Source organism: Stomoxys calcitrans, chromosome 1 (assembly GCF_963082655.1).
Source record: "Stomoxys calcitrans chromosome 1, idStoCalc2.1, whole genome shotgun sequence".
Lineage (NCBI taxonomy): Eukaryota > Metazoa > Arthropoda > Insecta > Diptera > Muscidae > Stomoxys > Stomoxys calcitrans.
In genome coordinates this window covers 170,664,650-170,678,303 of record NC_081552.1, presented here as the reverse complement: position 1 = coordinate 170,678,303, position 13,654 = coordinate 170,664,650, and the positions used below count along the sequence as shown (strand labels likewise).

The window sequence follows — 13,654 nt, the reverse complement described above, 5'->3', positions numbered from 1 at the left end:
CTTATTTCTTCTTGCTCTAATTTGCCGAACATTTTAAATGTCAAGGCGAATCGAATTTTCTTCGCCCTGTTTACAAATTTTAACATATCAAGTTCCCAAAAAAGATCCTTTGTTGTAGCAATTCGCCGATGAGGCCACCTTATTAAATACGCCTTTGCTTAAACCAAAACTTTCGTTTTTTAAGGTAATAATCTATCACATATTAGTTTGTTATATACATTCAAATTTAGACATATACAATAGTTTCTCTTCCTGCTTGCCATTAGCTTGTTAGTGGGTTCAAAGTCCAGCCCTTTATGTTACTTTTTCCCTCTTTCATCAGCCGAAATCGAAGCAAATTTTCTTAAAAAGGGTAATTACTGACCTTGCATGCACTTTTGGTGCTTGGTTTGCCTTATTGAACTTACAGACGACTTTTGTCAAATTGTAACCAACTTCTTCTGGACTCATGCATATGATTTGGTGTACCTAATCCACAAAGGAAAACGCAGAACTGAAGCTTTGGCTGCTCGTCTTGCCGCTGCTGTAACCACCGCCCCCTATATGTGAAACCTTATAATTGAAATAACTGTCAGGTATGTCTTTCTGCTGCAAAGTCAATTTAATCCCTACTTTTTTATAGTTTTTATAGTATACAGATCTTAATTCCGGAGGACACGAACCTCACGGTATTCCGGGCGAATTGTCTCTTATTATTTATTATTTTCGCAGTTAGGAAACACCACCTGAAATGAAACAGACTATATATCATATTTTAGAAAGAACAAACATAATTTTTCGAGTAAAATAAAATGTCCTCTGACTCTCTTTCAAAATAACTTTGCACTATTCAGATGTCAACTGTTCAAATAAGGGGTCGATTATGGATGGCAACTCAACTATAGTTGCGTTGCCAGAAGAAATAAAAATAAGTTTAAAGTTGGACATTTTTGTCAGTTTCATTAGATGTCAGTGTTTTGAACGTTCTACTACTAAGTAAATTGTAAAAAAGTATACAGTTCAAATAACTATAATACACACACACACACACAACCAAAACTCGTTGACAGATAGTGTACTTCGCGAGAAAAAAATTTACTCAGCTGTTTACGGTACACTACCTGGAAATTATGTCATGCTATAACCCACCACACATATGCTATATTGCATTCATTTTCTTCCTCTTCGCATACTTCTTCTGCCATCTGAACCAACCACATTGCACATAAAAAAACAATTCATCGAACTTGACTTTCCTCACGCAAGCACACAAATCATAACCATAAAATATTCCATGGCAGCCGGTTGTACGCACCGGATTGACCCGATGAAGTCCTTCATCGGCAAGGGCTGCAGCCTCAGTGTATAACACACTGCTACAACAACATGAAATAATACAAGAAAAAACCTTCATCACACACCATAAAATAATTATAAAACACATTGGGCATGTCTTAAACAACACAACCACACGTCATAATGACGGGTTTCAGCCCTATCCAAGTTCTCATTAGGAAAGGACGATGGTGGCTTGCGGACTCTTAAACAAAATGAATTTCTGAATCATTCCCTGCACCATTCAATGATGCCGCCATCGCCTGCACACCAAAACCCAAATCAGGTATATTTCTAAACATTGAATTGTCCCAATGAGACTACACTATGTTCTCTTGCCTTCGATCCCCTCTTTCCAAAGACACCCCGCCTCTGCTCCGTTATCATCCCACTACATGCTATTTGTAATTAACTATGCCGCCTGAAAGTATGCTTTCATCGTAAATTCCCAAAAATTATCAAAGCCAGCCTTCTCCGCCGGCAGCGCGGCCAACATACAAAACTGCTTAGTACTGAAGGTATATTTTTTATTCACTAGAAATCAAGCATCGGCACTACCCACCTGAACAATCATTACTAATTTCGGCAGGAACTCCAAGGGCAAACCAAAAAGGAAATGTTTTCTAAAAGTATTCCTGAGCCCATAAACTCTTCTACGGTTGCCCTATAATCCCCTCGCCGCAACAAACCAAAAAAATTAATGTTTTATTAAATAACAAGACCAATTTTATTTATTGCCATTTTTCACAAAATTTTACAACAAAATATAAATTTGTGATTATATATATATTAACAATTGTGTGTCACAATATCATTACTCATTTTTATACTTGTATTCTTAATATTTGCGCAGTAATAAGCATTTTTTTTTTTGTTTCCTACATCAAACACAGTTGAATGTAACATAATAATAAATATAAACCTAATGGGTAATCTACATAAAAAAACGACATCCTACAACAACAGAGGGATAATTAATAAAATCGATTGCAGATTAAATTACACCAAATCATATATATATACACATATAAAAATGCTAAATAAGAACAAAAATAAAATAAACTTTCTAGCAGAGATATAATCTAATTAGATAAGACAGACAAGCAAGGAAGAAAAAACAATCGGCCGCTACGAAAATTCTGCGAAAATTTCAATATCATACTTTGTGTAAAGTAAAAAGATCAAATCTCCGGAACAACTACATGGGGGGATATTAACAATTGATTATTTAAAGCTTATGCCTACAGTATTGAGTTGGCTGACTGATAAGTTTTAGTTTGATTTGGTTTTCACGAGGTGTTGGCGGTTAGTTAGAGCGAATATAGTTTCCCAGGAAAATTGAAACATCTGCAGATGGTCCATCTGTTTAATGGTCCAATATACGCATGTTGCCAGACACAATCTTATTCTCCAATATGGCCCCCGCTGGTATATCAATACGATCTCCATGATTGGCGATTATAATGACGGTACCCTAGAAACGAAAGCCCAAATTAGTTAATCCTACATTTATTTCTAATGGGCGAGCCTTACCCTCAATGAGACACCACGTCCAAATGTAACATCTCCCGACACCGTCAAATGATCCAATTCAATGATATCAGGTATATTGGCGAAACGCCCTAGGAACTCCTTCACTTTGGCAAAATGGTTTTCGCCCAATTTGACCAAAGGCGTTGTTGGGAACATACGTTGTGGTGACATAACCAAACTGCCGTTTTTCAAATTATACAAATTGGACATAACCAGCAGCAAGTCAGAGGTCTTTTTCACTGGCAAGAAACGAGAGCGTGGCACATTGATGCCAACGGCACCATCAAAGCATTTCATGGCAGCGCCTACAGCGGTTTCCAGCTGTATTACTCGAAGACCATTCTCCAAGGTTTTGTTGTTGATGATAATTTCCAGATTTAGAGTACGCTCACGCAGAACACGATCAATAGCTGAAATGACATCAACACAATAATAAATAAAAAAACTTTGTTTAAATCCAAAATGATAATTATTTGCAGTAAAACAAGTAAAAGTGTGCTTAGATCCAACCCAACCTAAACTAGGACCTCAAGAAGTCAAAGCGGGGGCTATATCTGTTTATAAACCGGTTCGGATCATACTTGGCATGGATGTAAGAAGTCATAACTCAAGCTGTGTTCCTAATTTCAACCAAATCGGTTGAAAATTGAGCATTCTAAGGGCTCAAGAAGTCAAATCCGGGGATCGGTTTATATTGGAGCTATATCTGTTTATAGACCGATTTGGATGATACTTCGCATGGATATTGGAAGTCATAACACAAGCCTTTGTTCCAAATCGGACGAAAACTAAGGTCCCATATAAGGAAGATTAAGGGATCGGTTTATATGGGGGCTATATCCAGATTTAAACCAATCCACAACGACCTACATCAATTTACGCGTTCGACCACTATCGTGATTTCGAAGACGGACGGAGTGACATGGCTAGTTCGGCTCAAAATGTCAAGGCGATCCAGAAATAAATACTTTATGGAGTCCCAGATCTATATTTCAAGATGTGCCAAAAGGGAAACCGAGGCCACCGTAGCGCAGAGGTTAGCATGTTCACCTATGACGCTTAACGCCAGGGTTCGAATCCTGGCGAGACCATCAGAAAAAATTTTCAGCGGTGGTTTTCCCCTCCTAATGCTGGCAACAATTGTGAGGTACTATGCTATGCCATGTAAAATTTCTCTCCAAAGTGGTGTCGCACTGCGAAACGCCGGTTGGACTCGGCTATAGAAAGGAGGCCCCTTATCATTGAGCTTAAACTTGAATCGGACTGCACTCATTGATATGTGAGAAGTTTGCCCCTGTTCCCCTTCATGCAAAATTTGCATTACAAACGGAATGACTAGATGAGTATGCCACCATCGTATGGTGGCATACAACTTATCCTAAGGCAGCCGGTTGTATGTACCGGATTGACCCGATGGATTCCTTCATCGACAAGGGCTGCCGCCTCATTGTACAACACAATGCTACAACAACAACCATAATATGGTGGTGGGTATAAAAAGGTAATTTGAAAAAATCCATAAAAAAAAACAACAGACTTCACAGCAGCGAGTCTTCTAAAACAGCAAAAATAGTATCGAAAAACCAGGCACTAAACAAGAATGAGGAATACAGTGCATCCTTGCCTCAAAAAAAAATCCGTGATGGTGGTACAGAATGAGGTCAGCGTAGCAGTAATCCGGCTGAAGAACAACAACGTTGCAGAAGCTGATTGGTTACCAGCTGAACTATTAACTCTCCGGCGGGTGAGAAGGTCCCTAGGGACCTTTTTCATTGATGTCTTAAAACTTAAAAAAAATGCGTTTTCATAAAAAAAAATCCATACATAAAGTACAAGGTCCCTGTAGACCTCATTGGCTTAAAAGTAGTTAGTAGTTTAGCACATTGGCTTAAAAGTAGGCAGTTTTGAAACAATACCCGCTCCCGAACCAGGACCTCAGTCATTTTGCCAGTCACGACGTAACAGTGATTAATCCGAAGAGATGCGCCAGGATATTCATCGAGATAAACAAACCATTCAAGACGCTGGTGCTGAAGAATCTGGATGTACCGGAATCGAGTATCTGAGCAAGGTCATCAATCCGTATACGAGCCCTCCCATAGTTTTCAATGATGAGTCCTGGAAAATGAGCTGGGTGGTCCTGCTATTAAAACCTTGAAAGGATTCGCGTAGGGGACAATCAAAGGCAGATTTTCCGCTTCTTCCAAGTAGCCAAGATACTGCACCTGCCGAGACTCGTCGGAGAGCTTTCATTTGCTAAGCATCAACATGGAATTGAGGGATAAGAAGTCAAAGCTCCGTAAGACAAAACGGAATTTCTAAGGTGGGATGATATTTCCGACACCTCTACCGTTTCACCTCTACCTATTCTCTATTCCACTTCCCCAGAGTAATCGAAATCGAATCAAATGCTAACGATCATACGATCATGCCCTCAGGACCTCATTGATAACATCAGCATTTGCAGGTCTTCGACACATGCTACTCCAATTTGTGACTCAGTCAGAAGTAGAAGCCGGCAGCACTTGGAATGCGGACAAAGAAGCCAGGTCATTAGTAAATTATTCAATGCCGGTGTGGACTCGCCAGCTTAGCGACACGCAGCGGAATACGATTCAGACCTGCCAAGGTCAACCAACTCTATCAGGGGGTATTTTCCTAAATAATGGTCCAATAGGTTCGGTTGACTCCGTCAAACCATTTTCAAGAATATGTTTTATGATATTTCGTCATCTTTTTTTAATTAAACACAGCCCTGAAAACGACTTGAATAAGTCAACCCAAATATTGGAAATTTGTCAAAGAAAGCATCGAAATGTTTGTTTTAATGCAACTATAGCTTAAACAATAGAATAAATTGCCTAAATTAAACAAGCGTCAACAACGCAAGTGTTGGATTCTCACAAAAATTTCATTAAAATTAAATTTTCATATACAAAAAGTACAAATGTTATAAGAAAATTTTGTGAAATAATTTTGCAGGAATTTAATTTTTATAAATACCGGTATTTCATTAAGTGAAATTAATAAAATTTTGTTTATTTTTTCCTGTGTAACATACCTCCAAGACTAGCCCAAATGTTGTTCGTGTTGAAAAACTTGAATGTCTTAACAGATTTAAATTCATCCTCATGCTCTTTAGGGACTTGGGCAATTTCCAAAAGACGCAGCTTATCTTCGAATTGTATTAAAGTACCACCCTAGAGTATTGATTTGAAAAAAACCAAATCGTCACATCAAAATTATGGCAATATGAGAGAGGTTTTTGACTTACCTTAACATCAGCTCTCGTCTTATCGGTAACCTCCATAACAAATTCCACAGGCTTATCGTCGCGTTCTTCGCCCACCAATTTATTAAGAATATTTAAATCGACAGTTGCACCCAGGTTGTCAATGTTCGACAAGAAACAATATTCACGGCCCTCATCAATGAATTTCTTCAGCAAACCGGAATTACGGAAAGTGTCATAAAAATCACCATGGCCGGGTGGGTACCAGCTGTAAAACAAAATATTGATTATTATGACGTATATATGTTATTGGGTTGCCCAAAAAGTAATTGCGGATTTTTTAAAAGAAAGTAAATGCATTTTTAATAAAACTTAGAATGAACTTTAATCAAATATACTTTTTTTACACTTTTTTTCTAAAGCAAGCCAAAAGTAACAGCTGATAACTGACAGAAGAAAGAATGCAATTACAGAGTCACAAGCTGTGAAAAAATTTGTCAACGCCGACTATATGAAAAATCCGCAATTACTTTTTGGGCAACCCAATATTTATACATATGAGTACATCTTCGATTGACATGAAAAAATTCTTAACAAAGAAATTTTCAAAAATGAGATACGATATTGTTTGTTTATAAGTTACTAGCTGGCCCGGTGTGCTTCGCTACACCATAAAATGGCTTTTTGGAAATGGATTTTTCTTAAGCATTTTTAAGCTGGTGATCAAGATATACAGGGCTACGGGTCTCGTTCAGATCCACACTATTTAATTTTGTTTTGTATTTATTACTTATCTTCTTTCAAAATCTTATTAGCTACCACTTGCCATAGCACATTTTTAAAGATCCGCAGGTCCCCAATTTGAGGGCAAACAGTGTACACTACCACCAAAGACCTTTTATTGTTGTCCTATCCAATCGCATTTGGCCTTCATATATTATTTTTATTCCTTTTTGTTTTGTGTGGGATGGGGGGAGGGGGATTTCCTCTGACGAGTCCTTTGTGTACAATATGTCCTACCTCAGATTCCAAGGAATACATTTTTATGTCAGATTTGTACTCTACTTTTAAACACCTTTAATTTTATACCCATATTATCCAAAGCGGTGAAAGTGTACCGTTGGAGGTTGTTCGTGAGGTGGTGGGGGATCCCCCCTCCCTGAACAATTAGGGTGCAATTTGTATATCATTTGATACCCATATTGTCCCAATCGGTAAACATATCCGTTCGGGAAGATTTTGGGGTGGGGCGTCCCCCCAGGTTATTTAACCCCAAAATTTCATACAAATTTCATATTTGTGGGGTACCATAAGGTGACATACAAAATCGATGCATCGGTGCTATCCGAGTTCTGGCGTTTTTGAAAATTGAGGTTAAGGGGAGTGTCCGCCGCCTTCGGATATAAAAAAATGTAGTAGCCTATTTTCACCGGGGGCTCAAACCGTGAACATTTTATGAAAATCGGTTCAACCGTTTTTAAGTCTATACGAAACAGACAAACAAACAAAGCGCAACAATTTCACTCATTCCCTCAATCCCATGACAGCCGGTTGTACGCACCGGACTGACCCGATGGAATCCTCATCGGCAAGGGCTGCCGCCTCAGTGTACGTGTTCGTCTTTTTTCGTCATGGGAGAGGCACATCCCGGAGTGCCTTCTCCGTACGCTTCTGGTCCGTGCCGGGATTGAAAAGAACCGCCTTCATCATCGGTGGGTGTCGGTGAGGTGTAATCGGTGCATGGAATGGGTACATTTCCGTTCTTGCTCTGGCCTAACTTCGCTACGGGAGTATAGTCATACTGCCTATGTCGCTAGGTGCTGTGCGAACATAGCCAGCAGTGAGTCACAAGCGTCGCCTTCGGCGTCCTCGTCGTCGGACTATGTGACCCCCCCGACCTCTCCCGTACGGCAATTTATGTAACGACAGCACCCTAGCCCTACTATTGCCGGGCCAGTGCCGGGAAGTGTATCGTTTTTGCAGTTAAACTGCAACGGACTGCGTGGCAAGATTGATGAGATCGTAGATTTTATGAGTCGGAAGAGCATATCGGTCGCAGCGATCCAGGAGACAAAGCTGACCAACACCTGCAGCTTGCACAGTTGTCACGGTTACAATGTGCTACGTAAGGATCGCTTAAGGAATGGAGGTGGGGGATTGGCCTTCGTTATACACCATTCCGTGCAGTATAGACCTATCTCGCCTGTGCTTGACGCTAGTGACCATACATGGAATGTATGGGGGTAGCAGTCAGGTCTGGTACTGCCGAGATAGAGATATACAACGTGTATATACCGCCGGTTGGTAGCTGTGTCGCGATTAATGGCCAGGCTTACAACCCCGACATAAGTGGTTTGCTATCTGGCCATAATCGTCTGGTTCTGGGGGATTTTAATGCACATCACACGTCATGGCATTCTCCCCTAGGTAACGACCAGCGTGGCATAGCTTTGGCAGAGCAGATAGATAGCTCCACGTTTTGCACGGTGAATGAGGATGTCCCCACTAGGATTACGAGGAGGTGTAGCAGCTCGCCAGACATCTCAATTGCATCCCCTGATCTCCTGAGTGACGTCTCCTGGCAAGCCGTCATCTCTTTGGGGTCAGACCACCTCCCCATAATTCTCACCATCGACCGACCACCCGACTTCATAACCTCTGAGCGCCGGACGTTCATCAATTATAAGAAGGCCGATTGGACTGGCTTCAGAGAGTATACCAATCGCCGCTTCAGTGAACTGCCACCCCCCTCTGATGTGCTTGTGGCCGAGAGGAAATTCCGAAACATCATCAACGCAGCAGCCGCTCGCTTTATACCAGCCGGTCGAATACCACAAGTGCGACCCAATTTCCCGGCGCAAGCAGTGGTACTCGCAGACGAGCGTGATGGGATTTGTGCTATGGACCCCGCTAACCCCAGAATCAGCGAGCTGAATCTGGAAATAAACAGGGTAGTCAACGAACATAAGCGGAATTTGTGGCTGGAACACTTGGAGCAATGTAACTTAGGCACCGGTGCAGGCAAACTGTGGGCCACTGTTAAGTCTCTCTCGAACCCCGGTAGACGGGACGACAGGACCTCAGTCACTTTTGGCGAGATAACTGTGACTGATCCGAAGAGATGCGCCAGGTTGTTCAACCGTCAATTTATTGTGCATCCCGAGAGAGACAGGGCCGTATTCGTGGTTTCCGAGCCGATGAACAGCCACCACAGTTTGCCGTGGGCGAAGTTACGAATGTCATCCGTGGCGCCAAATCTTCCAAGGCGTTGGGCCCCGACAGAATCTCTACATTGATGCTGAAGAATCTGGATTCACCTGGAGTTGAGTACCTTAAAACTGTCCTCAACCTGTCATTGAATACTCTTATAGTTCCCGATGTCTTGAAAATGGGCAGAGTGATCCCACTACTGAAGCCTGGAAAAGACCCGAGTTTGGGGGAGTCGTACAGACCGATCTCCCTTCTCTCGCCAGTGGCAAAGACGCTTGAGGCATTACTCCTCCCGATCCTCGAAGGAGAATTTTCATTCGCCGAGCATCAACATGGATTTCGGAGACCACACACATTTGCCGTGGCTTCAATCAACCCAGGCTATGTGATAGAACGGTTCTCCCGGCACTGGACCTATCGAAGGCATTCGACACGGTCAGCCATGCCAAATTATTTGAGGTCATCGCCAACACGTCCCTCCAGCCAAGCCTGAAACGATGGGTCGCAAATTATCTCTGTGTGGGCGCCAGTCATTTGTGGAATTTAGGGATAAGAAGTCGAAACACCGTCGAGTGAAACAGGGAGTTCCCCAAGGTGGGGTGATATCTCCGGCTCTGTTTAACCTCTACCTATCCTCCATCCCACTCCATCCCAGATATCCGCCACCAAATCTTCAGCCACACTGTTCACTACAAATACGCGTGAGGTGAATACTGAGCTGACTATGATGGTCGATGGAGAAATGATTCCGACCATCAAGTGTCCCAAAATGCTTGGCGTCACATTTGACAGCTCCTACACTTTCTCCCCACATGCCACAGCAATCTGCAATAAAGTCAAAAGTAGAAACAAGGTCCTCAAGTCACTCGCTGGCAGCACTTGGGGTGCAGACAAAGAAACCTTGTTAACCACGTACAAAGCAATTGGCCGGTCTGTGGTAAGTTATGCAGCGCCAGTGTGGCCACGTCAACTTTGTGACACGCATTGGAATAATATTCAGATCTGTCAGAATGCCGCCTTCCGAACTGCGACGGGCTGTCTCCTCAGTTCTCATGTGGTAACCTCCATCAGGAGACAAAGATCCTACCAGTGCGAAGACATAACTACATGCTGTCTAAGCAATACCTTTTGGGTTGTTATCGCAGAAACCATCCAAATTATCATCTTGTGGATAGATACCCACCGCCCAGAAGCCTTAAGGTAGATCTACACGATCTAGAGCGTGAGGTTCAGCGCTACAAGAGAGAACCTCTAGATCAAGCGGCATATCAAGCGGGTGTGAACAACATTCATGCAGACACGGTAGCAGACGCGGTAATTGGCTACCGTGTGAATGTAGTCCTTGGAGAACGACCGCCACCCATTGCACCCGAAGAAATCGACCTCCCCCGGCAAACCAGAGTAGTTCTGGCTCAATTATGTTCCGGCAGATGCAGCCGCCTCAATTCCCACAGAGCTAGGATTGATGCCGACGTGCAAGATGTATGTTCCGATTGTAACCAGGGACCGCACGATGCACGTCACCTGTTTAACTGCCCGGCCAGACCCACTCGACTCAGACCCAGATCCCTGTGGATCTGGGTCTGAGTCGCGGAGTTCCTGGGTCTTGACACTCAACAGAATCAAGCAGACGAAAGATAGAACACAATAAACTGCTACAACAATAACAACAACTCATTTCCTGCCTTAACGAAAATCTAGATAAGGTTGAAAAGAGGGTACGGATATTAATCCGGCCCATGGCACTAAGAACATACACCTAAGCAAAAACAAAAGTCGGTACGGGATAGCTGTGAACTCCACGCAGGTTGGAATATTGGGTTCCGATCTGTGTGGTGTTCATAGCTGTCACAAGAAGCTTATCTCTCTTTAAAAAAAATTTGGTAACCGTGGATGGAATAGAGGCTGTCGGGTATTACTAGCTCCTGGGCTGTTAAGGGGTGACGGGGAATGAAGTGGCTGACGTGCTGGCCTGGAATGCGTGCTGGTCATGCTACGGAATCAGTGCATCTTCCCTGTGCGAGTTCATTCGGAGGGAACGCTTTCTACGGTGGCTGTGCAAATAAGGGGTAGGCTGATCCTTTAATGTTAGACAAGACCCTGTGGCTGAATTCATAAAGGAACAAGATGACACATCCTGGGCTGAGGAAGCATGACCTCGAGCTTTCGACCACCACCTGGAGGAACAACCCTTTTTGTACATCTTGCTGGACTATAGCAGAAGCCTTGAGGCCTCTCTTCTCCACCCCTCTAGGTTTTCAACATTTCTTGTCGCACGCATTGTTTTGCCTTTCCCTCTTTTTTTCTTTTTACTCTCTTGCAACGCATTATGATGGAACTCTATCTCATTTCTTCTCCTTTAATCCTGTAAATCCAACACAATGGACTTCTACGGGGACGGACGGTCTCCTAGTTAAGTGGCTAGCGATCGAGGTTGCTAGATGTAGTTTCCACATATGTATATCTACTGCCCGACTAACAAGCATTAGGTCAATTTAATTTATCTGTACACCTCTGCCGAATTCCATTAGTTTTAGATTTATTTTATCTTCTATAAATCTAAAGTGATCTGGAATTATTATACTCGTCTCGACTCTAAGCAGACAGACTCTATTCATAACCAAAACATAAACAAAGGTTAGGCTAGGTTAGGTATGTTAGGTTATAAGTGGCAGTCTGCCATCAGACTCACTTAGACGTTTTCGTCCATTGTGATAACACAGAAACAGAAGAAGGAAGATGCCTTCTAGTTCCTACCGTTGAACCATCCAAATCGCTTTAAAAAGCCCAAAAACTTGCGAATGTTCACATCCGCTAAATCAGAACCTGTCAAAAGAAATGAGAACCTAAAGTGGAACTCCTTCTGACTGCTAGTGCGGGATACACACACAGAAGGTGTTCTATAGTCTTTTCTTCTTCGATGTCCTCACAGCTTCTGGAAAAGTCGTTGCTGGCAACCTTCAGTCTGCCAGCATGTTTTCCTATTAGACAGTGACCTGTCATGATGGACACAATGACCACATAGTTTTGGAGCGCCTACAGCCCCCTCTTTGTGACCATCTATCATTCGTTGTCCTTTATGCCTGATCCTATAAACATACCCACAGATTCCAGTATCCCTGGAATGTGTAGGGTAGTTTCTAGTCCCGCAAGCTCATCCGCTTTACAGTTCCCTGGGATATCTCTGCGGCCTGGCACCCAGAACAGGTGAATTTTGAAGTGTACAGCCATCTCGCTGAGAGATCTGCGATAGTCGAGGGCGGTTTTTGTGTTCAGAAATACGTTCTCCACGTATTTAATGGTCTGAGAAGATATTTATGCCAATCGTCGTAATGTCATTATATCTTAGCCATTTCACCACTTCCTTAATTGCAAGGATTTCCGCTTGATACACACTGCAGTGGTCGGCTGACCTTTCCGATATGAACAGTTCTAGATCTTTAGAGTACACCCCAAACCTCACCTGGTCGTTTAGTTTGGAACCATCTGTATAGAAGTCTAGGTAACTTCTGTTACCAGGGATATCGTTGTTCCAATCGGTTCTATCAGGGAATGTGGTACAGTACTTTTAATTAAAAAAAACGTAAACAAAAGTCAAACAACAATACACAAATCAGACAACATCATTGAAGCAAAGTGGCCAAGTTCGTGAGGCATTAACATGCATGTATTAGAATTATTTTAATCTAAATTTATGATGATGCAGCGACATTTCACTGCTATTCAGCTCATAGAACTCAGAACCACTTCAGTGGATTATTTCCGCATTATCTTTGCCATTTTTATACCCTCCATTATACGAGTAAATATATTAGGGCGGGTCGATTTTTTTTAAATTTTATTACAAAAACGTAAACTACATAAAACTCTAAGAAAATTCTCCAAAGAAACCATGTATATAAATAAAAATCCAAATCCGCGCCTCTCGACTTGAAAATGTATATGCCCACCTTTGATAAATATCCCGACACGGGATGGCTGTGAGCACCACGCAGGCTGAAACATTGAGCTGCATTTCGTGTGGTGTTCATTGCTGTCACGAGAAGCTTAGCTGTGAGCTACAGGGCGCGTCCACAGGTTGCGGATAGTGGAATGCTCCATACGGAGCATCTGCAACGGCAGTCGCGGACAATCAGCGGTATCGAGCGGAGAGTTTCAGTGAGAGGCCGGGTGGCACCGGCTTCTGCACAAATGCTGAGTGCCTATGATGTTCGATATGACAAGGCGAGTTATTGGCGCCTTTAAATAAACAATGACCAACCCGTTCCCACGATAGGTTGGGCCGGAATGAGCGTACTTACCTATAGGAGCTTGACGAGGGTCGCCATCTCCACCTGAAATTGTGGCTACAACAACAACAAAATA

General features: G+C 42.5%; 1 protein-coding gene across 2 annotated transcripts in view; it reads right to left on the bottom strand.

Moving 5' to 3' along the window:
- Positions 1–2,011: 2,011 nt before the first annotated feature.
- LOC106090077 (UTP--glucose-1-phosphate uridylyltransferase) overlaps positions 2,012–13,654 on the bottom strand; it is a 91,090-nt gene continuing 79,447 nt past the window's right edge. For both annotated transcript variants that reach the window (XM_059365839.1, XM_059365833.1), the window contains exons 6-9: positions 6,122–6,347; positions 5,909–6,047; positions 2,848–3,257; positions 2,012–2,788 (exon numbers count right to left, since the gene is read on the bottom strand). In XM_059365839.1, the coding sequence (XP_059221822.1) occupies positions 2,681–2,788; positions 2,848–3,257; positions 5,909–6,047; positions 6,122–6,347 (883 nt within the window). In that variant the 3' untranslated portion in view covers positions 2,012–2,680. The remainder of the gene's footprint in view (positions 2,789–2,847; positions 3,258–5,908; positions 6,048–6,121; positions 6,348–13,654) is intronic.